Source organism: Diorhabda sublineata, chromosome 7 (assembly GCF_026230105.1).
Source record: "Diorhabda sublineata isolate icDioSubl1.1 chromosome 7, icDioSubl1.1, whole genome shotgun sequence".
Lineage (NCBI taxonomy): Eukaryota > Metazoa > Arthropoda > Insecta > Coleoptera > Chrysomelidae > Diorhabda > Diorhabda sublineata.
In genome coordinates this window covers 5,916,273-5,944,265 of record NC_079480.1, presented here as the reverse complement: position 1 = coordinate 5,944,265, position 27,993 = coordinate 5,916,273, and the positions used below count along the sequence as shown (strand labels likewise).

Sequence of the window (27,993 nt, the reverse complement as noted above, 5' to 3'; positions counted from 1 at the left end):
AATTGCAAATGTTTGAGATTTGCGAAAGCATAGACATACAATTTTTTATTCTGGCGCGGGAACAGTCCTGGGTACATATTTACATATACATACAAGAGCAAGCAATCGGCATTTAGTATTAGTTGTATTTCAATTGCATGTGTGTAGAATGTGCTAGTGATCCATACTGTATCTGTGGACAACCGGAAGACCTAAACCACATTTTTTTCGGATGCTCTATCAATCACCCCCAATTTTGATTTATATAACAAGCTAATTAAAATAAAAATACCTACACCAATTACATTATCTAACATTTTAAACGGGGAAAACTACAACATTATAAAGCTAATCACGACATTTATCAAAAAAAATTGAGATATAAACAAAAGTAATAATTATAATACATATATACATTTAAAACTAAATATGAAAATAAGTCGAAAGAGAATTCTTCCTATCAAGATCCTGGTCCTAATTTTCCTAACCGAGGCAACAACCCAAATGTGAAATGCTCGGAAGTTGCCCCTGAGCCAGAAGAGTTTTAACCTTTTCGTGAGCGCTAGTCTTCTGAAACTTACCGTATCTTTTTCATTAAGTTTTAAAGTAAATAAGAATTGAACCTTATTCAAATAGTAATAAAACAAGATTTGGAAAATTAAGTTCATATTTTGTTTCGTTGAAAACCTTACAAGTAAAAATAAATAATGAAAACGATGATAAATATAACAACAAATGAATTAAAATGTATAACAATAAAAAAACGGTTTTTTCACTTATTTTAACAATATGATGGGATGAGTAGTTGAGGAATACCATTTGCCAGTGGCAATTTATGTTTTGGGCATACAGTCAGGCTAAAAAATAAAAAAAATGAATATTGTTGGAATACTTATGATAATTACACAAATAAAAACTGGTGGTCTTATTGAAACTATTATAAATTCAAAAAATAATTGTTAATTCGGTAATTCTAGATCAGTATTGAGACTGTGTTCTTCGATTGCATTGAAATAAATAGATATATAAATATCCTATACCTAAATATGCAGTTGAATAAATATAAATACAAAAGTGATTCAAATATAAGGCGGAATTTTGCTATAAAAAATTTTATTATTTAGTTGACAATTTTTACAGTTTTTCTAAATAGTCTTCTTCACAGTCTACACACATTTGCAACCTATCTGGAAGCATTCGGATGATTCTTTCGTAAAAATGCCTCGGGTTATCACATAACCTTCGCACACGAAGGATTCCACCTGCTATTGCTTCCAAATCGCAATCGGCCAAGTGCCTCTTTGAATGGACTAATTAAATAATAGTCGCTTGGCGACAAATCGGGACTATAAAGAGGTGTTTCAGTGTTTCTCAACCCAATTCGTTCAACGTTTCCATCGAAAGCTGAGCTGTCTGAGGTAGTGCAGCAACATCGCACTATTCATTGGAATATAGCATCGTTTTGATCTGTAGATAGATTTCACAGTGTTTTTTAGAAGGTTACTACAATACTGTGCGTTCACAGCTCGTTGTTGAGTGAGAAATTCAACCGCAATTACTCCTTTCATGTCACAAAACACGCTGATAGTGTAACCTCCGCTTTACCTGCGCGCCTTCATTCCATAGAGGCGCGATTAGTTTCCGGAATATAGTGGTATACCCAGGTCTCGTCTGTGGTGATTATTAGCTGCAATCAATTTCAATCTCCTTCTTACCGCTGTAGGAGTGAATTTCTGCTCAAAATTCAGATCTCTTGGCACTCATCTGGCTGAAATTTTGCGTTTACCGATCCGTTCAATAATTATTTGCCAAATACTACCTAAGCTGATCCCAATTCTTCAGCAATATCGCGAACAGTACTGCGTTGGTTTCCCAAAATGAGTTTTTTTACAGCACTGACATTCTCATCGGTAACACTTGTTCTGGAGCGCCACGCATATGGCGAGTTTGTCACCACTTCTCGGCCTTTTCGGAAAGCGGAACCATGGCCTCCACATTTGATTGCGGGCCCTGTAACCAGGATCAGATTCGCCCTCCCCACTTTTTATGTTTGCGTGCTATCGGTATGTTTTGTTTCAAAAATTAAATGGTAATTTTCTATTCCTTCGCCATTTTTTTTTAAAACTGATGATAATTTATAATAATTAATAATTAGTGCTATCAGTTCGATCTAAAAACTAAACTTTATTGACAAAATTTTTGCAAACATAAAATAAATCATTTATTTTTATTCTAATGAAAGTAAATTTCCATTTTGAGATAGATTTCCCTTAATGACCAAGATTAAATTGACAAGTTGACAAAATAATAAGATTATGACAAAATGCTTACTTTGATGTTCGAAATTCTATTTAATCATGGCATTCCTAACTTTCATTTCACTAAAATAATTGATGACGTCAGAAAAGTTAACAGTTTTGGCCAATTCACACTCTTTTGTCAACATTGCCAGATGGTTCAGACGAGTTTGGCCTGTGGTGCTTCGTTGCCAAGTTTTCAGTGAATTCGAAAATCTACTAAAAGACTTCTCGGCCGTTGGAACTGTGACTGGGATGATACAGAAAAGTCTTATAGCTGTGCATAGGTTCAAGAAAATGGGTTAAGAAGCTTTAACGGGTCCTCTTCTGACTGGAAAACTACATTCTTCATTTAAAGAGTTTCTTTAAATAAGGCGTCTGGATTAGTCTGAATGGTAATATGCAAACGAGATTGGCAGTTTTAAGCTTCAGTTCCTCGTAGTCTAGATCCATGAGCACTAAAACTGGAGCAAACAGGTTACAAATTCCTTCACAGTTTACAACTTCCTTCGCAGCTTACAAATCTGATTTTCAAATTAGCCATGTTGAACTCCAAAACAAAAAAGACAACAAAAGATTTGAAATCCTGTGAAACTTGTTGCTGAAGTTGCTCGGGCGTGTTTTCAATAATAGATTTTCTTTTGAGTGAGAATTATGATATAATGCCAACTGCATCGGCGACGTGTTTTGTTTCGTTACGGATGGTTTCCCATGAATCTCTTAGGGACTGCAATTCAGTTAACAAATCTTTAATCAGTTGGATTTCTGTGTTTAATTAAATTCTTCTCCTTTGCATGATCTCATTTTTTTTATCAATGGAGGCCAAGAGCTCGTGCCAAATGATGTTAAGAGGCCTTTAAAAGACCTGGTAAGGAAAGTAGGGCGCCTGGTAGAAGTGAAAAGTAAAGGGAGTGTGTAGGGCCCGAGCAGGCGTTGTATGCAAACATTGTAAACAGTAACTAGCACAAGCGTATCGAATTAATTAGTAACTAACCTAGAATATAGATTTTACATTAATTTACGAAACTTTGACCTTTTCATGTTTCAAAAGGGGTTAGTGGGTCCTGGTCTTGTTACTGGAGGTATCAACCACACTCTTGTGGGGGACCATTCATACATTCTTGAAGAGGCAATCATCCCCAAATTGCTCGAACAACTTTCGATAAATTTTCTCGGATTTTCCATTATCTTTGACTCAAAAAACGAATAATGATTCGTTGCTCAACAGACCCTTGTATATCCTTCTCGCTCATGGCTACAGTACACTGAAAAATGAAGTTACATGGTCCCGGCTGTTCTGTACATTTCGTAACAGATCACTAACATCCAGTGCAGTCACTTTTCCCACACTAAATTTTTTGCATATTTATTAAAAAATTCCGGTTTATATTTGAACCACACTCGTATTTTTTATGATTATCATATAGACTAACAAGTAAATATACAAATTCACATAAGAACTATCATTTATAATTACAAACAAATAATACTCACTTCTCACCAATTTCCATTCCTTCCACAGTGATTTTCTTCAAAAATATTTTGGGTGTAGTCAAAATCCTCCATGTTAATGGATTGAATAAACTACTGTTGTATTTCCATTCTATTTCAATTGCTTTTAAATGAGGAACTGGATCTGTTGCTACGACCCCTGTGTATAACTCCCCTGGTTCATGGAACCCACTTATGAATCCTATAGGCTCTGTTTTGGATCCCCTACCATCGCTTGTACCATGCATGGTGAATACCAATTGACCTATTTCACCACCGTGGGCTCTACTTTGGTTAGAATTTGACACTTGAACTGTTATTCTGTAGTGATGTTCTAAAATAAACAACTGTATCAAATATTCGAATATTACTTGTTGTTTATAGATGTTGGAAATATTTTTGTAAAAAATTATGTTAGTATTGTGGTCTTTTCAATAGAGATCTGTAAAAGCGGAAAAAAGAAAGCAAGAAGGTCGTTTTGTTTGAGAATTTTCATGATAAAGTGGAATTATGAGGTAGGGATTATAATAGAAGTTTAATAATTTTATTTTTCATATTATCCTCATAAATTTCAAGTGTGTGAAAAGCTTGCAAGAAGAGTACAATTTGAATACAAATATTAAGAATGAGCGCTTTTACTTTTGTTGTTGAAGTTTGATAGTTCATGATGAATGTCAGCTTTCACCTCTTTAACGATTGAATCATAGTACTATTTGTATTTTGGTTAAAAACACTAATTTCATGTTTCTATCAAATGAGTATCATTCATATCATTAACATGAGGAATTGAAATGAACAAATTATAGTATAACCAACTCCTATCATTCAAAGCTCTAATCAGAACAGAAGGAGCAACAAACCAAGGATCCTTACAGAAGGAATACAGAAAGAGAGAGAGAGAAATGTTACAATTTGTAGACAAAAGCTTGTAAAAACTAAAAAACAAACATAAAAATAAATAAAGATACAGTCGATAGCAAAAATTAAACCAGTTTGCAGCTTGTCCGGAATGAAAATTATTATTTGTGTAGAAGTCGTTCACAAATTAGAAGGCACTTTTCAGTAAATATGCCCTCAAATTATTGCGGAATGCGGGAAAAGATGATATCGATTTAATTTCAATTAGCAAGTGCATTTTTTTGGATTGTAAAATATTGAGCTCTCATCTAATTCTGAACGGAGAAATTGGAGATGCGTGCTTAAGAATTAGGTAAAAGGATTCAAAAATAATCAAGGAAGGAAGAGAATTTTTAAACTGTCAAAGAAGTCCCTCCAATGAGCCCTCTGAGTTAATATCCAGCATCTCTCTTTTGTAGTTTAAAGATTCGCTCAAATTGAGTCGCACCACACGTACACCGAAAGGGAAGGGCATATCGGAGATGCGACTCAATAAGGTCATAATAAACTGTTAAGGAGGTGGATAATTTCCAGGAGAGGTTGTAACTACTGACTAGTTTCGACGTCATTACGTCTCATCAGAGCAGTTTAACAACACTCGTTCGTGCTTAAACCCGAACTGAAAACAACGTCAAAGAGTGTCGCTATTTGGTACATGTGGTTGAAAATTTCCCAGCGAACACCAAGTGCCGCCATCCTTACTTCTATCTGCGAATCTTTGGTCAAGTATCAATCTAGCGCAGTCGCTGATAATATAGATTCCGATGGTAAATGAGGTGTGTAAAATGTGTCAAAATACAGGTTTTTTACTATTCACCTCTAAAATCGAAATACAATATTTCGAAAATGAAATCTGCCGTTTATCAAAGGAGAACAACTACTTTCCTGGCTAATTGAATTACGATATCGACAAAAGGGGTCGTATGACATCACGCTCTTCAGAGGAGATGTAATTTAATATTCGTCGAGGCATTAGCCAGGAAAGAAATATCTAATTTCGAAATTATTTCAAAGGTGAATATAAATATGTATATAATTATATATAAATGCTCCTAAATGTTTTTGATTTTTGGTCTCTTCTGTTTTGAAAATAGTTCTTTTTAATGATCTTTAAATGTTTGTTATAAAATTGACAGGATACATACTGCAGAATGGCCGGTTTTCTCCTGTAATAAAATATTGAATTCGGCTGGTATTACTCCATTTACTTCGCATATAACGATCGTAGTGTTTTCTGCTGTGAAAACCGAATGGAATACAATTATCATTATTTGCTGAGCAACCGAAACACCTTCCACTCGTAAAATCCTAAAAATATCAACAAATTTTCGGTTTTTGTTTCATATTTTCAAATACCTGTAAAGTGTTATATTATATTTATAATTATTAAAGCTGTGTAATCTACAATATCATCTTTTACTGCATTCTGATTTAGTAATGTTTTTTAAATTTTCAAACAAAAAAAGGTAACATTATTAATCTTGTTAATAGCCCTTGGATGGCCATAAAACTTTCAATCCATGACCGAAATAATTCTCATCTGCACTGTCATGGCATTCTTAATGTCCGTAATAATGTCCAAAACGTTTCCCTTTTGGCACCCGAAGCAAAAGCAACTTGTAGTGTAGTGAAATATAGATTTCACTTTATTACGTTTATCGAATAATCATACAGTCCATCGTCCATTTTAAGGTTTTAACCCGTTCAGCAAGCTCTTCAATACCTTGGTAAAACCATTCTTTGGGCTTGATTGCAAAAATTGACTAACTGTATTTCCAACAACTCCTCTGGATTAAAATTTTTCCTCCAAGTTCTTTGATCTATGCATATGTGGCTTAGTCTGGTCTCATCAGGGAAGAATTCGCTTTCATTTAGCTAAACCTGGATATTTTTCTTATAAAATCATATATATTCGGTGTTAACTATAAAGCTCGACCAACTGGAATGATTCCAAAGTACACTAAATCTTCATAATGCCACCATACACACAACAAGACTTCCCGCCCTAATCGACCTCTCATCGCGACTGGTTCTGGTGATTGTCCTTTGTCTAACAACTGATTTTCCACGCTGTTTAGATAAATATATTTTTCATCGCAAGTAATAAAACGATTATCTTTCGAAAGTGAAATGAGCTGTTCACACACTCGACATTACACTTGAATCTCGGTTAATTTCTGTAGCAATATCCCGTACATCTTCGCTTATTATTTTAAATGGAGATGTTGGAGCCTTGAGAGGATCCAAAGAAGTCCAATGGAAAATTAGACAAAGGAAATTTACCAAACCCCGTCACAAAGAGAGGTCGATTCGAACGAAAAGTCTTGTAGTGTGTCTGGTGAAATTATGAAGGTTTAGTGTACTTACAAATCATTCCAGAGGGTCCAGCTATCAAAGTCGAGGTATACAGTGGACAGCTCATGCGAATATATGAAGCTGTGTCGAGAAATATCCAGGTTTAGTTGATTAAAAGCAACAATACTAAGCCACATACTGCCAAAGTTACGCAGAATGAGATCAAAGAACTTGGTGGTATTGAACTCCTACCACATCCAGCATTTAGTCCGGGCAGATTACTGTTTATTCAGATCCCTGACGTCATTCTTGGTGGGAAAAATTTTGAATCCAAAGAAGATGTTGAAAATGCAGTGCAATTTTTAGCATCTACGCCCAAAGAGTAGTTATACTAAGATCACAAAGAGCTTGTTGAACATTGGGTTACAACCATAGAATACGATGGGCGATATTCCGAATATTAAGGCTTTCTTTTTGTATGATTACTTAATAAGCAAAGTGAACATTATTATGAAACACCAATAATTATTTTGATGTTAATTTTTTTTGATATTAAGTAATTTCCGAGTCGTAATTATTATATTGTAGTGAGTGATAGCGTAAAATAACCAAAAAATGACAAAAAATATTGCAGAATAGAGATGAGGTAAGCATAAGTGATTCTAAAAAAAAAAAAAATAGCAAAGAAACTATGAGAATGAAAAAATAGAGTATCTGTAGAAGACTAAATGAAAACTATAGAGGAAGAATATCAAAGGAAGGAAAATAAAACGTTTTACAAAGAAGTTAAACATATAATAAAACAAAACGAAAGTACTGCACATATATAAAAGACAAAGAATAAAACCTTGTAGATGACGAAGAAGAAAAAAATTAGAAGTTGAAAAGAATATTCCGAAGAAATATTTAATGTCAAAATTGATAGAAACGAAAATGCACTCGAAGAAATAGCGAAAGAGGATCACCTTGAAAACCTTGAAAAAGGCTTTACTGAACAGAGAAGAAGTTGAAGAACATCCCCATTCCTGAAGAAAAGAGATATCCAGATCTACGAAAGTTCGAATTTATGAGACAATTTGAAGACCCACTCTGACATAGGCCTATGAAACCTGGATAATGACGAATAAAACTAAACAGGAATTGGAAATCTGGGAGAGAAAAATATTAAGAAGAATTTTTGAGAGAAAGCAAACAAACCTAGGATGGGATAGACTTAGAACGAATGGACGAAGACAGACTCTTAAAATTAGTGCATGGAAGATACCAGAGGGCAAGAGGAAAAGATGTAGACCAAAAAAAAACGGTGGAAGAAAGTAGTGGAAGAAAACTTCCGAGAAGAAAACATCCAGAAGTGGAGAGAAAACGCAATGGACGGAAAGAAGTGGAGAGAAATTACAAGGCTATGGACCTAAATGGACTGCATAGCGTAAAAGCCTATATATATAAAGACTTATTTTGCATACAAATGAAAAATATTCTTATAAAATCTACAGTATCGCATATTAGCAAACCCATAGAATAAAAATATGAGACATAAATATTGAAATAAATATTGATTGACATAAACTGAATTTTGTTTTCATCACTTACTTGAAATGATTGGCACGAAATCGTTAAATATTTGCATTTTGAGTCTGGTGTTATACTATCTAAAAAATATTCGTGGCTTCTCACGTGATTGCACGCCAAATATTTCTTAACTCCTGAAATTATGAAAACAAATAAATTATTACGTTTATTTTGTTCATCCCCCCAGTATTTAGAAGCAGTTTAAAATACAACAAGCTTGTTCGCATGACCCTCGTATACGCTAATATAGATAAATTAAAATAACATTAACACATTAAATTGACAATGATGTCGATAAAGACAAAACTAATATAAACATTTTGAAATCTATCAGTTGAGTAAAAACAGCGAAAAGCGATAACATAAAATAAACAAATAGAAGAGATTGATATTTGCCTATGAAATGCCATTAAAATTATCAGAAGATAACCGTTGATGTAGTTTAATAAAAAAGTGAAGCATATACAGTGAAACATGAAATATCCCAGAAAATATGGATAGAAAGAAGGAGGGAAGTAATTGAAAAATCAAGTGGGAAAAAGAGAAATATAAATAGGGAAATAGGTTCATTTAAGAATTTTGTTGATAATACTAGATTGTTCTTTTATTAAAAATAAATTACTATAAAAAACAAATGTAAAAACAATCAAAATAAAAGTATCACTAACCATTGAACAAACTTCCATTTGCATCTCTAATATATTGAGTTACCCCTTTAGTACAACCAGGTTGATCAGTGCCTCCGTTAGGATAATAATCAACATGTCCAATACTTTCTAGTATTCCCAGACCTCCTCTAATAAATTGACTTGCATCGGTATGTACAACATCAACATATTTTGCTGCCGTTCGATCCAGTCGAACTGGAGGTTTAGCTTTTGAGAAATGAGGCTCAGCAGGATCCATACCGGTTATCCTACCAAGAGTTAGATTGAATTCCTAGAAAAATCAGAAAATAAGATGTCAAAATTTCTTGATAAAATTATCAGAATTAACAGAGAGTGTTTATACAAGCAGCAACTATGAATTGGATCATTTCTGTTTACCTATGTATAAATGTAGTTTGCTGTGTGTGGGACAATATTTTTTTAAATAGGTATACTATTTCTAAAATCTATATGAAGAGAGATATTTTCAATCCCATCGATGGTAAACGCCGCCCAATAAGGTGTTTATTTATTTTATAGATTCAAAATTGATTTAACATTATTTTTCCCTTCAAAATTCGTTAAGGAATTTTGACCACGTGTAGAAGCGATCAAAAACTGGATCTGAATGGTGCAGTTGCATGTGATGGATGTTACTTCCTTGCGAAACTTGGAAAGCAATCAATTCCGGATTTGGTTTCCAGGTATTTGACGAACCTTTTCATTCGTCATTGCAAAAAGTCTATAATTTAATTAGTTGGGAGTGAACAAATCATAGTAGTATAACTTTAATATGTCTCGAAAGCAACTTGGAACTACACGATGATAATAAAATATAAATATTCTCAGAAACGGAACTACTTTCTGGTTCTTCTGATTGATGAATGATCATCCTTACCTTCTGCAGTGTATAACCTATATAACCACATAAATGAGCTCCTAATGAATGTCCAATTGCGTGAACGTGATCTAGATTCTTATAAGTAAATTTAGCTAGATCTGCCAATAAATACGCAGTCATAGCTCCTACAAGTCTTATATTAGCTACCGCTTGGGTGTACGGTGGTCCAGAACCCCTCTGCCAATCTATTATAATCACACTACAGTCTTCTAGGCGCAGAAGTGCAGTTGCAATTTCTTGTATCTGAAATATTTGGTATATTTAAGTGTCTTCATACAAAGCTGTTTTACGTCATGAAAAATATGAACTACGAGATTTTCATGAATAAGCATAAATTAATTTTTGATTTATTTATATTGGACCAGGATACTCACCCATCCAATCGAACCACGTTCCATATAACCATGAGTTATAATGTATATGGGTTTTTCTGGATCAAAATCTGTGGGATCGTCATAATCGAAATCATTCAAATCCATAATTATGGGTTTTACCGGATTCTGACGAGTTAGAAGAAGATACTGAGGTTCAATCTAAAAATTGAGGTTGATGGATGTATCCAGAGTTAATACAAAAGATATCTGCGTAAACATGAACATTGACGGGAAAGGTTTTGTAAGAGCTTCACGAGATAGGAAGATATATGTTAAAATGATAAATCAAAAGTACTGATGTAATTTGTTTTCGTTTGGCGGATGTTCACATGAAAGAAATGGTTTATTCGTGTACACTTCGGTTGCCATGTTCAACAATATTAAGTTATCAGGTAAGAATTTACAAAAAAATATCAACCATTTCAGTCCAGCTGATTCAAACCCATCTGTAGGTAACAAGATATGCTTGAGCATTACAGCGGACCATCTTTTTTTCTTCTGAATACAACTAAAGCGTAATAAGTCCATCACTCACTAATCCTAAAAAAATCTCTTTTTGACGTTGTATCTATGACAACAAATGCTATTTTCACTCCATCTTTCTGAATCGACCAAGAAGAACTTGAGTTGATATGGACATCTAGTCAAAAACTTCCTTGGGCATTAGGAGAAATGCTCATAGTGATCTACAATGGAACAAAGAAAATAAAACGATGTGCTATTCCGATGTTATTACCGAATAGAATTACAGAATGAAAACATTCGAAACAAATCGTATTGATTTATACTAGAACAACGAATTCCGTTGATTTCCGGTATGAAATCAGTAAAGACCCCGCAATGATTTGGTTGATAGATCCGTCTCCTGTACTTGAAGGATTAAGAGAGCTTCCCACGAGTTAAATTACAAGTCGGGTCCTAAGTGAGTCACTTTTAAAATAATACATGGTAAAACTTGTAAATACAGAGTAGAAGCAATACTTATAAAAATGATAAAACACTAGACAATAGCAATAAATAATTGAATAGGAAAACAAATTTGTTAGTAATTAATTAGAGCTCCATTCTTTTCAATCACTTTTTCTAATCTTCTTGGCATGGAGTGAATTAAATTCAGACAAAATTTTTCATTTAAATTAAGATATTTTCATGCTACTTCAAATTTCTGGGACAAAATTTCCTTTTGTAATTTTTTTTTATCAACTACTCCCATAAAAGTTCAATAGGATTTATATTAGGTCTTTTTGCCAGCTTCTTTCTAAACATTTTGTCGAAACCATTGTTGAATTAGGTGAGCTGTATCAACAGGACAATTATCATGTTGGTTAATAAAATCGTTTCCATTATAAGTTTGATTAACCGATGGGAACATGAGGTAAACTTCAGAATTGAACTTTGCACAAATTCTTCAACAAATACCATGCCTATTGATATTCATTCAACACAAAATATTTACTGAAAATTTGCTGGACTTCCGTCAACATATTGCTCTTCATATCTTGAATTTGGTGGTGTGTAAACGCGAATACGTCCGTTATTGCACGAATTGAATGTTTTTCATCTAAGAAGACAATTCTTTCCTAAAAGTTCAGATCACTATACATAAATTTAAGAGTAAACACAACCCTGGATTGCTTGCAATCATTTGAAAACAATGCTTACACAGTTTTGAAAATCCGAAGCTTCAATTCGTCTACATGCTGTAGGACGAGATCCTGGAAAGTTTGTTGCATATACTGCACCAATAGCCGATTCAAAGGGATGTTCTATTAAAATTTACTTAATTTTGTGCATCATTTAAATTTTCTTTCCTCCACACCCAACCTTTTAGCGCCAGTCTTTCAATTTGGCAATGAAGATATTAAGTACACTTTTACTTTCACTGAATTTAAATTAATTATTGAATTATTTGTCACTAACAACGGCATTAGGTAGAAACTTCAATTTACACAAGTAAAATGTAAATGTACGCTTTTTCAGTGAATAGTAGTGTACATTTTCTATAGTGAAAGATTTTTGTATTGTATTGGATCTTCTCTATGATTTATGTACATAGAAATTCATAATAAAATTCAAATAAATTTCAAAGATGTCCTACTTCCAAAAGCAATAGTTACAGTGTAGTCCACACGCCTTTCAATACAAAATTGTGGATCCCGTTTAACACCTTGAAGACATGTATGCACAAACAGAACCACCAAAGATGATATTATTTCATTCAAGGTTCCAGTTCAACCGTTCTTTGCATAAAGCCAGTCAGTTAAGTCGGAATTTATGGAAATGTTGATGATTCGTAATGAACGTTTACTGTAACCAAGATATCGTCATGATAGTCTGAAGACGATAATTTGATTATCAAAACGCGCGTCGGACAATGCTAGTTTGAGTTGGTTTAGTGGTAGTGTATTCAGTCAATCATTTAGCGCCTATGAGTGATAGGAGGGATAAAACGGTATGAAGTAACCCCGAGTATTCTGTTTTTGTCACTTATAATAGTTCCTTACCTTTTCTATCTCTTCGGGATAGTACGCAACTGGTCGATTTTCTGACGTCCATGGGTAATTCAATTCGAAACAGCCATAAATTCCATAACATTTTGATGCTTTAGTCTCTATAACATTATCTTGAAATTAAAAAATATTTATAAAATAAGTCACACAATTTAAAAATTTTTCAATTTTTGTTTTCAAAATGTTCGTTTTTTCTGTAGATTAACAAAAAAAATTTATGAACTGCGTTTGATGGTTTGTAAAAAAGTTATGAACGATTATATGCGAAGAAGTGCGTTTATGATCACGTTTAAAGTTATAAAACTATATGAGATCTCCAGGTGAGATATTTTCCATATTTTTTTTTCATAAATTCGCCGTAAAAACGAAGATTTATAAAAAAAATTAATCGAAATCGGATGATTTTTCGATTTTCTAGATCAAATGTATAAAATTACCGAAAATTGCAAATTTGCACAACCAAAACCAAACAATAGAAATTTCGTTGGTAATGAGAGTGTTTAAATACTGGACATGTAATAACGTGTATGCAATACAATTGAAAATAAAATTTAAATGTTCCCCATCTTTTCCGTGTATGGAAAAAATTTTATTCAAGGTCAAGCTTTTCACGATTATCAGCAAAACGGTAAGTTTTATCATAAAAATACCTCACGACAAAAATTGTGGATTATAAAATTATCTACAAGAAATGTGTCAATACTTTTTTTCCTACGAGCCATCCTTTCTGGGTTATAATGATAAAAAGATGTAAAAGTTATAATGTTCCACATTTACGTATTTAATGGCTATAATGATTGCACGAGAAATACCAAAGGATCAATTGATAATTTATTTAATGAACTTATGACAATCAGGCTAAAGAAATTTCTTACAAATACTCACAAGTCTCGGTTCATTTCAATGTTGACAGAAAAGTTAGCTGCTGAAAATATATTGGCGAAACAATTAAATACAACTTTTTGAATCATTATATCTTAGAAACAGTGGCTTGTAGGAAAAAAAGTATTGATACGGTTTTTGTAGATAATTTTATGATCTACAATTTTCGTCTGAGGTATTTTTATTATAAAACTCCTTTTTTCGCTGAAAATTGCGATTTCTTGACCTTTGACCTTAATAAAATTTTTTCCATACACGAAAATGATAAGGAACATTCAAATTCTATATTCAATTATATTTTAAACAATTTTATTGATTTTTAGCTTGATGGAAATTTATGTAACTTCGAATGTCTAAATTTACCGGATTATTGTACTATTTTTATATTCATTTTCCGTAAATTTATAGAACCTAGACTTTGGCCATTTAGACAAAATAATCGTTATATCTAATCAAAAAACGTAACCGTGGAAATAAAACGAATAACAGATAAGATTCGTGAATTTACACAGTTTTTCAAATATCAGGGAATTCTGAAGATCATTTAGGAGGTTATAAAATATCAGAGACTGTAAAAACATGAACTTTGATTATTCAACAAAAATAATCTTTATAATTTATCACATTAAATTAGTGCAAACAAAGCAAAATAATAATATAAATATATATAAAATATAATGCCAAAAATCTAATTATAGAAAACGTATTTACGGTTCAGCCGATAAAAAAAACCTACAGCGAGTTGTTGGTTGGATATATTTGAAGAGTTTCCTTACATCAATAACCTATAAATATGTTATAACAAAATAAACAACACAGTTTACCACGTGTACCAGAAGATATACGAGGTCTGGCTAATAAATAACGAGACTGCTTACGAAAAAGGGTTTTAATATAAAAATTATTCTACATTCGAATGCTCCCCTTCAATATACTCTCCTCCCCTCGGCACACACCTTTCCATACGTTTTTTCATTGACTGAAACAGTGCTGGGAGTCTTCTTTGGTGAATGCCTTTAGAAGCTCTGCCGTTTTTTGCTTTACCGCTTCCATCGACTCAAATCGGGTCCCTTTCAAAGCAGATTTTATAAAAAAAGCCGCACGGTGTCAAATCTGGTGAGTACGGCGGGTGTTAGATCATTGGAGTGCGCTTACTGGCCAAATACTGTTTCATAGATAACGCGTTATGGGCGTTATTGTCCTGGTGCAATATCGGGCCGTTTTTTACGAACTCGTTCTCATAGTGTTGCCAAAACTAACAAATAGTAAGTCTGATTGAAAGTGTGACCTTGTGGAACCCATTCAGTCATTACGATATCGTTAATGTCGAAAAAAAAACGATCAACATTACCTTGAATTTCGATTTGCTCTTTGGACCCTCACTAAAGCGCTTACACCACTCATAAAGACACGCACGAGATAGAGAATTGTCCCCATGGGTCTCTTGCAACAATTTATAGCACTCAGTTGGAGTTTTTTTCAATTTAACGAGAAATTTGAGATTGATACGTTCGCTACTTACTGCACAAATACTATAATAGTGACGGAAACGTGTTTTGGGACGTCTAGGATGCCCTCTAGGCGCGCAGTCTCGTTGTTTAATAATCAGACCTCGTAGACTCCTCGTAATTGGTAGCTGCTACTTAGTTTATAGCAAATACATCAACAATATTCGAACTCCAACATCCCAACAGATAGAACACCACGATGTTCGTCTTCCTCTTTAACCCACCGAAGCGGAATCTATGGGGGGAGGAATTACGCCGTCATCCAACATGTGTTCCCATAAGATAATGCCAACGGCACGCATCCCAGAGTCGATTTCTCTGAAGCAGCGTTTTCAGAAACTCAGAGCAATAACGTAAAAGGCAGTCTTAAACTCGCTTTTAGAATATAGATTTGTATTGTTTTCATATTTCAGTATTAATAATAATAAATATTTTTAAAAAGCTACTTCGACCTATCCAATTTATTATTCATGTTAATCCCAATTAATATTGGAGAAAAATGAGTAATAACACTTTTTTTTTCAAAATTCGATCGTACGTAAAATTAAAAAAAATTCTTAACTGTCTAGATTGGAAATAAATGTTTACGTACCTTGGCCTATTTGCATATAATAATAATTATATGAAGTATCCTGCACAATGTTACTTTGATTCATCAAATAAAAAAGTGTTTGCATGAAAACACTCGAATTTTTGTCGAAGGCAACCATCGCAAACGGATAAAACACCGTACTTAATAACTTTTTGATATTCCGAACTTCAATTGACACAACGAGACATTTTACAAAAATATAGGAACTGTATTACTTATCTTCAGTTCGAAGTCCAGAGGTTAACAGAGATTTAGTAAGCCATTTTCAAAATATTTTATTTCTCCAATACATGGAATAATAGAATACGAAACGTCCTTCGCCCAACTGTTAATGAATGAAAATTATTTTAGGGAAACAAATTTATTATTTCACCCAAGACTGTTGTATAATGAACCCATTATACGTCTTTTGTATCTTGATAATACTCGACCTAATAATGACGCCAGAGATTAATGGATATAATCACTCCTATCAGGTACTTCCTTGATTTAGCTATAATATTATATTGTTTTGCTTAAAAAAATTTTAAATTTTTGTCATGTAAACTGATGAATATTTTCAATTCTGTTCTATACATATAGAAAAAATTATTATTGATTTTTTTTTATTAAATTTTGTTAAAAAAAACAACTAAAAATGGATATAGAACAGTCATGTCAAAGATACGGCCCGCGGGCCGCTTCTGGCCCCTGGGCCGTATCAATAAGGCCCGCGATCTCAATTTGCGTTTTTTGGAGCTTTTACATTTCATTCGATTCTTCTACGGATGCTTTAAATACTCTTACACTCAAGTCTACGGATGTTTATAAGTAATTTTAAAGGCAGCGCGTGCCTAGACAAGCGAGAGAGAGAGAGAAAGACAGTATCCCCATCTCTTAGCAGCAAGCGGAAATATCCCTTTATTTTTGTCGAGAAGAATAGAATCTTCTACGCGCTTCGAGTCTAGACTAGAACCTTCCTTAACGATCTCATGATCTCTTAAAGAAAAAAGAAACTAGCGGTTATAATAGTAAACATTTTTTTGTCTTGTTTAATTCTGTCTACTTTTATTTTAATTCTAAAATATCTGCATAATAATCAAACAAAAATAGTAACAAGAGGAAGTTTGCGTCGTTACTCTCCTTGAGATGTCTCCCGATTTACGATGGCCGTTTTTACTTGAGCCTCCCATATCTCCGAGCTGACGCTACGCGGGCATGCGCTGTAGGCGACTGCAAAGCTTTCGCACTACACATTCCGCCATTGTCGACAATCAGGCGTCAGTCGGCGTTATGCTACAGCCACGTAAACATGTCCGTCATTATTGATGCTCCCGCCAAGTGTGAATTGCGAAGTGTAATGATGGCTGAAAGTTTAAAGATGGCCGTAATGATGTGCATGAGACCAAGGACGCAAATACCCAGAAAATAATTTTCCTTTGAAAAATCGATCTCTTAAAGAAAAAAGAAACTAGCGGTTGTAATAGTAAAAAGTTTTTTGTTCTGTTTAATTCTGTCTATTTCTATTTTAATCCTAAAATATCTGCATAATAATCAAACAAAAATATTTACGCAAGTGCACCAAATTTCATTTATTGCATTTACGTCATTAATGTATTTTCGAATACATTTTGTAAACAAAAAGCTTGACTATTGTGACATTTTATCACACACACACTTAACAGTTTAGCTATTTATGGTTTAATTTGAATTTTATTCTAAATATTAATTAGAGGTCGAGGGTTGTATGAAAAGTTTCCGACCTTAACATGAGGATGAAAGTTTAGAAAAATATTTGCGCATGCGATCAAATTCTTACTAAAATTTCTGCCCTTTGGACGCTCAGTTTGAACTTGACTATCGTATAAGTGAGTCGTGGTGGAAATTTTTCTGAAAATGGGGGAAATTGAGTATTGACTTGTCATTACATATTTTTTGAAGCAATACGCTTACGCAACGAGTGTTCGAGACTGCAACAACGAGCGATATCATCAAAAAAGTTTACTAAATGGTAACAGTCGAAGAAATAAAGCACAAAAAAGATCAAAACCTAGGAATTTCTGTGCAGTCAGATGGATCAAGATGCAACAATGTGCATTCGATTCGGGAAGGCCTCAGAAAACTTTGAGAACAAAAATTAATGAAGATTGCATTTGTGCAAGGGAAAAATCCTAATCTGGTGTTTTTGAAGCGTCTGAACACGTTATAACGAGGTCTACGAGGTACATGGTGCCCAGGGTCGCAGTCCCGTGGAAATTGGCCGAATATATATATGCTGGACCACCAAGTCGTAAAAAACATCCTTGTTTCTTTGTCTGGTACAAAGATTTTCAGAAAATGAAGTTATCAAGGTATAAAATTTATCTTTAGTCTCTGGAGACGATAATTTGGTTACCGAAATACACGTCAGACAGTGCAATTGTGACTGTTGATGTAGTGGTAGTGTAAACAGTGTGTTCAGTATCACTAACGATGCTAGAAATTCCAACTTAGTGGAATATCCTTGACCTTATTATCTGCAATATTTGTCAATTTATTAAAAAATTGATTTAACTTGAATTTTGTTTTAAAATAAAACACCATTTAGTAATAATGAATATTATTTAATATAAACTGTGTTATTATACAAAGTAACATTATATCGAAGACAAAAGAGGTGTCAAAAAAGAGGAACGCTATTATTTTAATAATTTTGTAACTTTAACTTGTGTCAACATTGTTTTTCGATTTCTTTAGAATATATAAAGAATTTTCGCTGTATCGTTATCAATTGTAAAGAAGATCACTTAAAGTTTAGAGAGATATTGAAAAGTTACAAAATTCATAGAGAAACATTACATAGGATAAATCTATTCATAAAAATTATCTACTTATTGAAAAAACTCAACCTGTGTACCGTCAACTAAAACAAAGAATATAAGTACTGACTACACCTAATCAAAAGTACAAAATTGTTTGAAATATTAATAAATACAAACGAATTAGAAAAAAGTCTCAGGATGAAAAAATATGTGTACTATGTCAAGCAAAAAGCAATTCAAATAAAAAGCAACTACACCGTTACTTCATACACGTTAATATATTGAGTTGTAACTAAAGTTCCATGTACTGTACTGGAAACGTTTTCAATGAAAACTGCGAGAGGAGTATACTGTTTTTAGTGTGCGAACATTTTAAATTTTTTTTTCTCATAGCCATATGAATATTGTTACGAACTCGTCTCCTAGTGTAGATCGTAAAGCCGGTCCTGTTCTATAAAGTTAATAGAATCTAAAGTTTGGCGGTTTCTGGAATTCTCGGAAGGACTATTACGGAATTATCGAATTATCGGAATTATCGAGAAATCTGTTTTGTATAAATAGCCGCGTCGAAACCGATTAAAGACTCTCAAAGGGTTAAGATTATTTTGATAATTTATTTTCAATTTTGGCAAGTGAGAATACAGTGTAATGGACAAGTTTTTTATATTTAAATGCAATTATCTATTGAAATTCATACTACTAGATTCGAATTAAGATGATTAAACAGTTTTCATCAAATTATAATAACCATCAAGTGTAGTAATAAATAAAAAATTTCCTAATAAAGTGAACGGTGTTAAAAATGCAGAAACTACAATTTTATTATCGAGTAATATAATCAATATCTACTTTTAGTAAATTTTGCTTCACATTTATTTTGTTGTTCGAGGATTTAAATTAGATTTAGTCAGCTACAGAAATATAAAGGATAAATAGATACTAGAGGATAGGTATTTTTCTCGCTAATTTTTTTTCTACCTGTATACAAATATTGGATCCATAGTTCACTATACAATGACAATTTACTGCCAAACTAAATTCACAGATGAATTCTAATATTTTTGTTGATATATTATGATTCAACATAAAAGCACTTTATTATAAAAAATAGTTATTGCAAAATCCAATCTGTTATGGCTATATAAACTTTTAGATTTTTTAATTAAATTTGGACACTCTTCATTTTTAAACTATCTTTATAATTGAGATATTTTGGTATCGGATAAGTTTTAGACCCAGAAATTGTTAAAAGACAATATATTATATCTCTATTTCCATAAAAACCAAGAAGTGTTCAAAATTGATTTAAAAACCCTCTTATATTCACCCCGAACAAAAGTCTCACTACTAAAATCTATTATCGACCTTACAGGGATATTATACTAGTTGCTTTCCAATTTATTAAGCCCATAGGCTCGATGCTCATGAAGTTGGCACACAAGAATCAATTGGAACAACCTTTTTTGTGTCAAATTTTAAAACACACCCCAAATTATTTGTTTATTTATTGCTGTTTTTGAAATACAAAATACTCGATTAAGTCAATACAAAATAGCACTTCTTTGTAACTATACTATAGATTATCTCCGTGGGCCCTTTTCTAGTCTTTTTAATTAAGTAATAATGCTTATTCTCAATTTGTTTCTACATCCAATAATGATGTTTTTAGTGATTTCAACACAAATGTAAATATAAATGTCTACATAACCTCAATTTAGATATAGTTTTTGTTTAAAGCGCAATTTTTGAGCTTATGAAGCCCAAATATTGTTCGCATTCAAAAAACGTAGCGCTACAGGTAGCGATTGGGTACGTGTTGAACATTTGTGGTATGGAGGGCGAAGAAAAGGAAGAGCAACTTTTCTAAAATAGTTTGAGAAGTGTACAACTGTATACGATAAATAACAGTTTAACAATCTTCCAGAATAGCACTGGTGTAGAATTGAATAACGCAGTGCTAAAAAATTTTATATTACTGTTCACTTATGAAAATTTCAATAACTTGCCTTGTACAAAAACGTGAGAAGTTTTCCTACTAGGAACACGGAATGGGAAGAGATAACCAGACCTTAGTGAAATAAGTAGATGGATAGTTTTAACTTGTGTCGCTTTTGGTAAGTTTAATGATCCTGTTTGTTTGAAGAGAAAGAGGTTCAATAACTTGCGTTATACAAAAATGTGAGAAGTTGACCAGGGCGTAAATAATATTTGACGTTTCTCTCAAGATTTACTTGTATGCTTCGACAAGTAAGCTCCTACTTGGAACACGAAATCCGCAATGGCAGAGATACTCAGACCTCAGTGAAATAAGCAGATGGATAGTTTTAACATGAGTTGCTTTTGGTAAGTTTAATCATGATCTTAAATCCCTGTTTGTTTGAAGAGAAAGATTTTCGAACAATGTATTTTACCGATCCTGAAACTCTTACCTTAACAAACGCTACCATAAACAAAATCTAGGTAATGCAGCAAAGAATGGAACGAGCGATACTAGATTTATCTCCAAGGGACAGAGTGATAAACCTGTACACAAGAAGACAGGTTTAACAGAAGCGGTAGCAAGAATAACTGGCTTAAGAAATAACTGGGCGGGCCATGTCTTCAGGTCACGCTGGTCTGACGATATTAAGAGGATGGTTCCAGTTGGATAACAGTTGTTGGGGACCGTGCGCAGTGGTAAAAATTGAGAGGCCTATGTCTAGCAGTAGAGATGACTGGCTGTTTGATGATGATGATGATGAATGAGGTGCCATCCTTCAACTCTTTAAGTCTCACAGTTTTTCATATACACAGACTGTTCTTCTTCTCTCTACCCACCACAGTTTGCTGTCAAGCCGTTTTGTTTCAATTTAAATTGTTTCTTTTCAAAGAATCACAAGTTGTCTTCATCACTCACCCACATTTATATGTATATAAAAATAGACATTCATTCATGGAGCTCTAAGTCATTTTTCTCGTCCTCATAAACGATTCCGCTAGAGTTTTACAACAGTTGTTGAACGGTTTCATCCGCTGAATGCGACCATTTATCTGGTGTTTGAAGAGAGAGAGTGAACGAAAGCGCTCGATTGGGTGCTAAAACTGTGTAATTGGAAAGCAACAACTGTTAGTGTAACTTATGTTCGATTCCAAAATTTCCAAATTAGGTTCTGTCTTTCCTAAACATCTAAACAAATATTTAAATGTCTATATGAAAGCGTTTAGTGAGAACAATTTTATTCTATCTTCAACCAATATTATCGATTTGTTGACAATTCTTAAAATACTCTTCGAAGGACTACGTAAATAAGCAGTTGAAATATTTCATTAGAGCTTCTATGAGCAGAGAATTTTGAAATATTTAAGTCATTTTGAGTACATTTTTTCGCTACCGTTTTGCATTTCTTACATACCTAAAAGGGTGACGGAAAAATACACTTTATCGAGAATTTTATAATGAATTTGATGAGAAATTTGGTGTATAAATAATTAGACATTTTATGCACTTTTTTTTAAATAAAAAATTTTATGATTGTTTTATATTCAGCAAATATTATATTATTATTAACTAATTTTATGCGTTAAAATATTTCATCGAATGAAGTTGACACGGATCAATTACATGTGGAAAATCATAGTGAAAGTGAAGAATGTGCTAGTACTTCAAGTGATTTTACAACGATCTACAGTGTTCAAATAGTGATTCTAAAGTGTCAAGTACAATAGAACAACACATAGCTCGCAAATTACTAACAAAAAAAGCAAAAAGAGGAATGGAGTTTGAATACCGACAATTCATATATTCAAAATTACTTTCACTGGAATACCAGGCTTATGTAGCTTGGTAGAACTAAATATAGAACGAAATACTAAGCCATACGACATCTATAAAACAATTTAGGCCACGATTTTTTCCAAATTATGTTAAATGAAACTAAAGACTAAGACCGCCCATGATACAACTGTTTTGAAACAAACGGTGCAACCCAGTTGATTTGCCAACGGTTTGGCAACTTCGACAACTTATAACACCGGGGATCCGGACAATGAAACTAATTTGCAATCGGTTGTACGTGACCATGATTCAGCGATCACAGTTGCGTTGCAGGTGCTGTTTCATTTGATTCACATTTTTTTTTTAAATATTAGTGATCAAGAACTAAACCTCAAATTTGTGGAAGTGGGAAAACAACGTTCTATTTGTCTGAGGCTGTTCTTGTGCTGCTACGAACAGTCTAGAGTTTACATTTCGACTTAGGTATGGATGGATCCAATGTTCTCTCTGTACCCTGCGTCGTCTGTATAATAATAAATCGCGTCTTCCTCATCAGAATCTGAACACATTGAAAAAATACGTTTCAGTACTACATCAACTGATTTAATACTGATTATGAGTCGTATCCGTGTGATTTTGATTGCAAAATCAACTGGTTTGCAGCCTTTGTTTCAAAATAGTTGCATCGTGGTCAACTTGATGATGAGATGGTTTTGCAGATGAAATAAAAGAATTTTTGAGATTTATACATTCCAAAGTCAGTTGAAGAATACATTGAGATTATAATAACTTTCCTTTTGCAAAGGGTCTGATTTAATTCAAATTGAGCTAATTTTAACAGCCACCTGTTTGATATAATGAGTCAAATGCAATGACACTTTGTCACATTCATTCAACTCATTGGATTCTAGCCTAACATTCACTTGTTAATACAAAAGTGAAATAAAAATAAATCAGTTGAATTCGAGTTATTTCCGTAAAACAAAAAAGGTTCGTACTGAATTGGTCAGGGAGGGGTTAATCTTCTATTTCGAATAAAATTAAACGGGACGTAATATTGAATTAGTTACACTTAAATGAGTTAAAATTATCTGAGATTTGAACGCCCAATAACAAATAATTTGAAAATAAATTCACGATATATAGACTAGTCTATCGACTAGTTTTATAGAAATATTGCGTCTTGCATTGCATTGCACGTTGTATTGCAGCATCATGTCAAACGGCCTTTAGATACATAATTTCTTAAAAAAAAATTCGTAAAGATCCGAAAAAATCCGTGACCGCCATTTTGTTAATGTGTGTGTTAATTCACTTAAACTGTTCATCTTCTATGATTTTTTTCGAAATTTTATATCTGGTTCTTATTTCAATACTATATTAGAAAGGAAGTCTTTATTCAATTTTTTTATAATTAAGTTTTTTATGTCCAGAAGTCGTCCATAAATTACGTCACACGAATTTTAGGACATTTTAACCCCTTCATTCGTCCTTATCACAGGTTATCACATTTTCAGAGCCCATGACATCACACATTTTTCGAAATTATTTATTTATATATATTTAAAAATAATAAAAAAACCGTTATTTTTATCACTTTTATTTTATAATCTTTAATAAAATCAATAGAAATTCATATATTTTAGATATCGGAAAAAACAAATGACTAGTGAGGAAGTAATAAATGACTAATTATGTTAATTAAAGATACAAAACTTAATCTTCTAGTGTCCATAGGCTTTGGAACCAGTATCTTATATTAGCTATGACCGTTAAGTCAGGCACTTCATTATGGTTCTGAATTTGAACATCGGGAACATCTTTAGTGTCTACGTCGTTTGCTTCCATCCATAAAATATCGTCATCATTCATCAAACAAAGTAAATTAGAATCTTACAACACCGCTCTAGATGTAAACTGTATTTACTTGAGAGAAAATCTCATATCGAGTTAAATTACTAATAAATATAAATCAAGTTTGTAAGTTTTATATTTACATATGAATTTCGCTTTATAGATTTTGAATTTTAACATGTGATCTCACAAAGTTTTTGACTCAATTTCACCGTATATGAGAGAGACACAATATATTGCGTCCTTGGATTTCAGAACAGTTGTTTCCGACCCGGTTTAATCCAAGTGACGTCAAGAATCTTCCCAACCTCTACGCAGCACACCCGCCTATACCGAAAGAGAAGAAGAAAAACTTTATGGATATGGCTCGATATCTCACAGATCCTGACCATAGGGCGTTTTATGAAACTCTTCTATCAGCACTCCTGCCTATACCAAAAGAGAAGAAGAAAAACTTTATTGGATATGGCTCGGTATAAGGCATTTTATGAAACTCTTCTATCAGCACTTCTGCCTATACCAAAAGAGAAAAAGAAAGACTTTATGGATATGGCTCAGTATCTCACAGATCCTGACTATAGGGCGTTTTATGAAACTCTTTCATAAGTTTAGTGGTATTATGGAGTAAGCTGAGTGTAGCACCAGTTGTTTTCTTCAGTTAAACTAAATTTGTGTTCATTGTAAATGTTTGTGTAATTGTCATTGTTCGTGTAAGAATTTGTTTATTTTCTGTCAATAAAATTGGTTCAAGCGTTTTAATTTCATTCTTACCGTACCTCCAATATCCCATGTCTTTCATTTTTCTGTTGTTGAACACCAAAATGTGAATGACCATACCAATGAATAGGTAAACCAAATAAGTATGTTTTTGCAACTGAGTGAGTTTTATTTAGTGGAAAAACGTTGTATGTTGCTCTTTAACAGTTGCCGTTTTATTGCATTTTGGACATCATTCACTCTCCTGTAAAATCGAACTTCCGCTACATGCAACGTTATTCCAGTCAGAATAAATGAATTTTTGTTTTTAATACCTCATCAAATAAAAATACTTATGTTACAGAAAAATTGCAAGTTCATTATAAAATATTTTTCCGTCATCAATAATAAATTTATTTTAACGTATTTCGTTGCATAAATACAATATATAAAGTCATCACAATAATTGCAGTTCATATAGTGAACACTATAAGCGTGAATAATAACAAATATTTTTTTTTGTTAACACGAACAATTTTAAGTTAATTTTTTTTTTTGGAGTTGCACCCATACTAAAAATTTTTCTCGGATAGTACTAAGCATCTCTCTACTAAAGTAACCTCTAGCAAATCAACAATAAAATAAAAGTTATAGCAATAACATTTGAAATTACTGTATGAGTTTTTATAGTAAAAAGTGTTACATTTGAAATTCAATCAAGTAACAAAATCTAAAATCAAAATAATTAATCACGCCTCATAAAATAACGATATAAGAAGAAACTGGAAGTAAAACAGGGACGGCTTCAGGAACGATTGAAAGATAAAGTAGACTGTTAAGTTTGAGTGGATAAGAATCAAATTAAGTAAATCTTCCATACTTAAACTGCACTTGGAAGTTTGATTAAAGAAGACAGAGATAACGAAAACATTTATAGAGGAAATAAGAACTAACCCACTACTTAGATGATAGAATGAAGACAACAAAAGCTATACAACACAAGATGGAAATACTAGATTAAGCTATAAGCAGAAAAAACTTGGTAATACAAGGAATTGTAGAAGGTTTTGAACACTTTAAAATAAAGTAGATGTCATGAAAAAGCTTCTTTTTCTTCCTGACATGGATGACCATATTAGTAGAATACTGCCTATATAATGTCAGAAAGTTTTCCCTGGAAGACAAAGTCCAACGTTCTCCCCATCGTTTAGGTCAGTTGTAGGCAAAGTGCGGTTCCAGAACTGCATGGAACGGAATGGAAAATTGGTTGAAACGCATGTAAAAGTATATTGATCTTAATGGAGAATAATGTCTCCAATAACTTGGAGTTTCAATATTTAGATAAATCAAAATAAATAATTATTACAATTATTTTGTGAAAAGTTTTCAGTCCATAAATTGGAAGTGAAGTTTTTCGTATACTTTTACTGATTTTACTGGAGTTAAATTCTTGACATCATTTTCACTTTCGGACATTTTCACAGATGTTTCAAAAAAAGCACAAATTGAATTTCGATAAATTTTCGTTACAATGTATCAAGATGGATAAATTGTATAAATAAATAAATCAGGTTTATCCAACCCCTCCAAATCATCCCCTAATCATATGAAAAATAATCTCGACGATTCTTTTATAATTCAAAATTATTCAAAAGTGTATTTATATTGAATTGAGAATTGGTTGGTGGTAGTTGGTTTTTCGACAACTCGCTTAATTCTCAAGCTAGAAACTTTTTTGAAAAAGAATTTTGTAGGAGATTTCAAGTACTTCAACGTCATATTAATTAAAATTTTCTTCAGCCAAACTTTCAACTAATGTATCTCTTTCAATTTTTATGATACATAGATCAGGAGGACGGCGACTGAGAGGAAGACCACGCCTTCACTGGTTGGAGGACGTTGAGGTAGACGTGATATAGCTAGGGGTTCGACGTTGGAGGCACCAACAGAACAGAAAGGATTAGCAGTCGATTGTTGAGAAAACCATGGTTCTAAAATGACCATAGCGCCGGTTAAATGAAGAAGTTAAAGGAATATAGTAGCCTAAGTAGGATTGAGTAAGTCTCCTTGTCTGATTCTTATATTTACACTTATTTTTTCTGTTGGTGTATATGCATTTTGATTGGGTATTAACATCCTATATTAGGTTAATTTAGTCTATGAAAAAGCTAAGGCACAAATAAACGCAGATGTAAAAGGGACTAAGATAATGAGACAGAAACAATAATCACAGAAACATAGATTAGAATTTTAAAAGCGCAATTAAAAAACTTAAGCAGCATAGATGTATACACAATAAGACGAAATAATATAACTTATGAACCAGAAAATTTACAGGATACTAAAAAGAATGTTGAATTTCATAAAACATAAAAAATAACTGATTCGATACCACTAAATACAAGACTAAAGAAACGAACTTAATAAAGATGGAAAGAAGTGGAATCTGATCAGAGGATATAAGAGTAAAAGCCAGAAAGAATTAAAGGATAATAGAAAAGAATGGAGAGTTGCTGTAAAATTCCAAATACAACTGAATTTAAGAGAAGAAGAAGAACAAAAGACCATGTGGAATATTCGAACTCTATAAACGAATTATTAGGTTTGTTCTTGGTAGCTGCATTGGAACTGTACTGAACTGGACCGGTGCAGGCAAGTTCATGAGTGTATATAATTAGTTCAATCGGATACAAACAACAATATAGTGCAGAGAGTAATGGAGCATTTGTTGATTAATGTAATTGAGGTTATCTGATGCAGTTCATCTCTTGTATTATTAACAATAATGGGAAACGATTTAGATTTTATTCGTCCGTTTCCAAATTACACTTATTATTCTGTCTTGTGCTGCACTGGCTGAACTGACTCTAGACCCAGTGCAAGCAGTACCGTGAACTGGGTGAACTAGTTCTATTGCACTGCTACTAAGAACAGCGACACTAGCGCTGGTTCTGCTACAAAGAACGT

The 27,993-nt window shown here is 32.9% G+C and overlaps 1 protein-coding gene across 4 annotated transcripts; it reads right to left on the bottom strand.

Moving 5' to 3' along the window:
- Positions 1–628: 628 nt before the first annotated feature.
- Positions 629–16,313, bottom strand: LOC130446415 (pancreatic triacylglycerol lipase-like). Of its 4 annotated transcripts, none has more exons than XM_056782665.1 (9): positions 15,943–16,313; positions 12,955–13,061; positions 10,451–10,609; positions 10,074–10,319; positions 9,197–9,467; positions 8,550–8,662; positions 5,810–5,972; positions 3,771–4,101; positions 629–836 (listed from the first exon to the last, which is right to left on the bottom strand). In XM_056782665.1, the coding sequence occupies exons 1-9, from the start codon at positions 16,058–16,060 to the stop codon at positions 761–763; spliced, it is 1,584 nt and encodes a 527-aa protein (XP_056638643.1). In that variant the 5' UTR covers positions 16,061–16,313; the 3' UTR covers positions 629–760. The 4 variants fall into 4 exon arrangements, with proteins under 4 accessions (XP_056638643.1, XP_056638642.1, XP_056638644.1 ...); XM_056782664.1 differs by having other exon boundaries at positions 12,955–13,073; positions 15,943–16,274; XM_056782666.1 differs by lacking the exon at positions 15,943–16,313 and adding an exon at positions 15,194–15,371 and having other exon boundaries at positions 12,955–13,073.
- Positions 16,314–27,993: the final 11,680 nt, after the last annotated feature.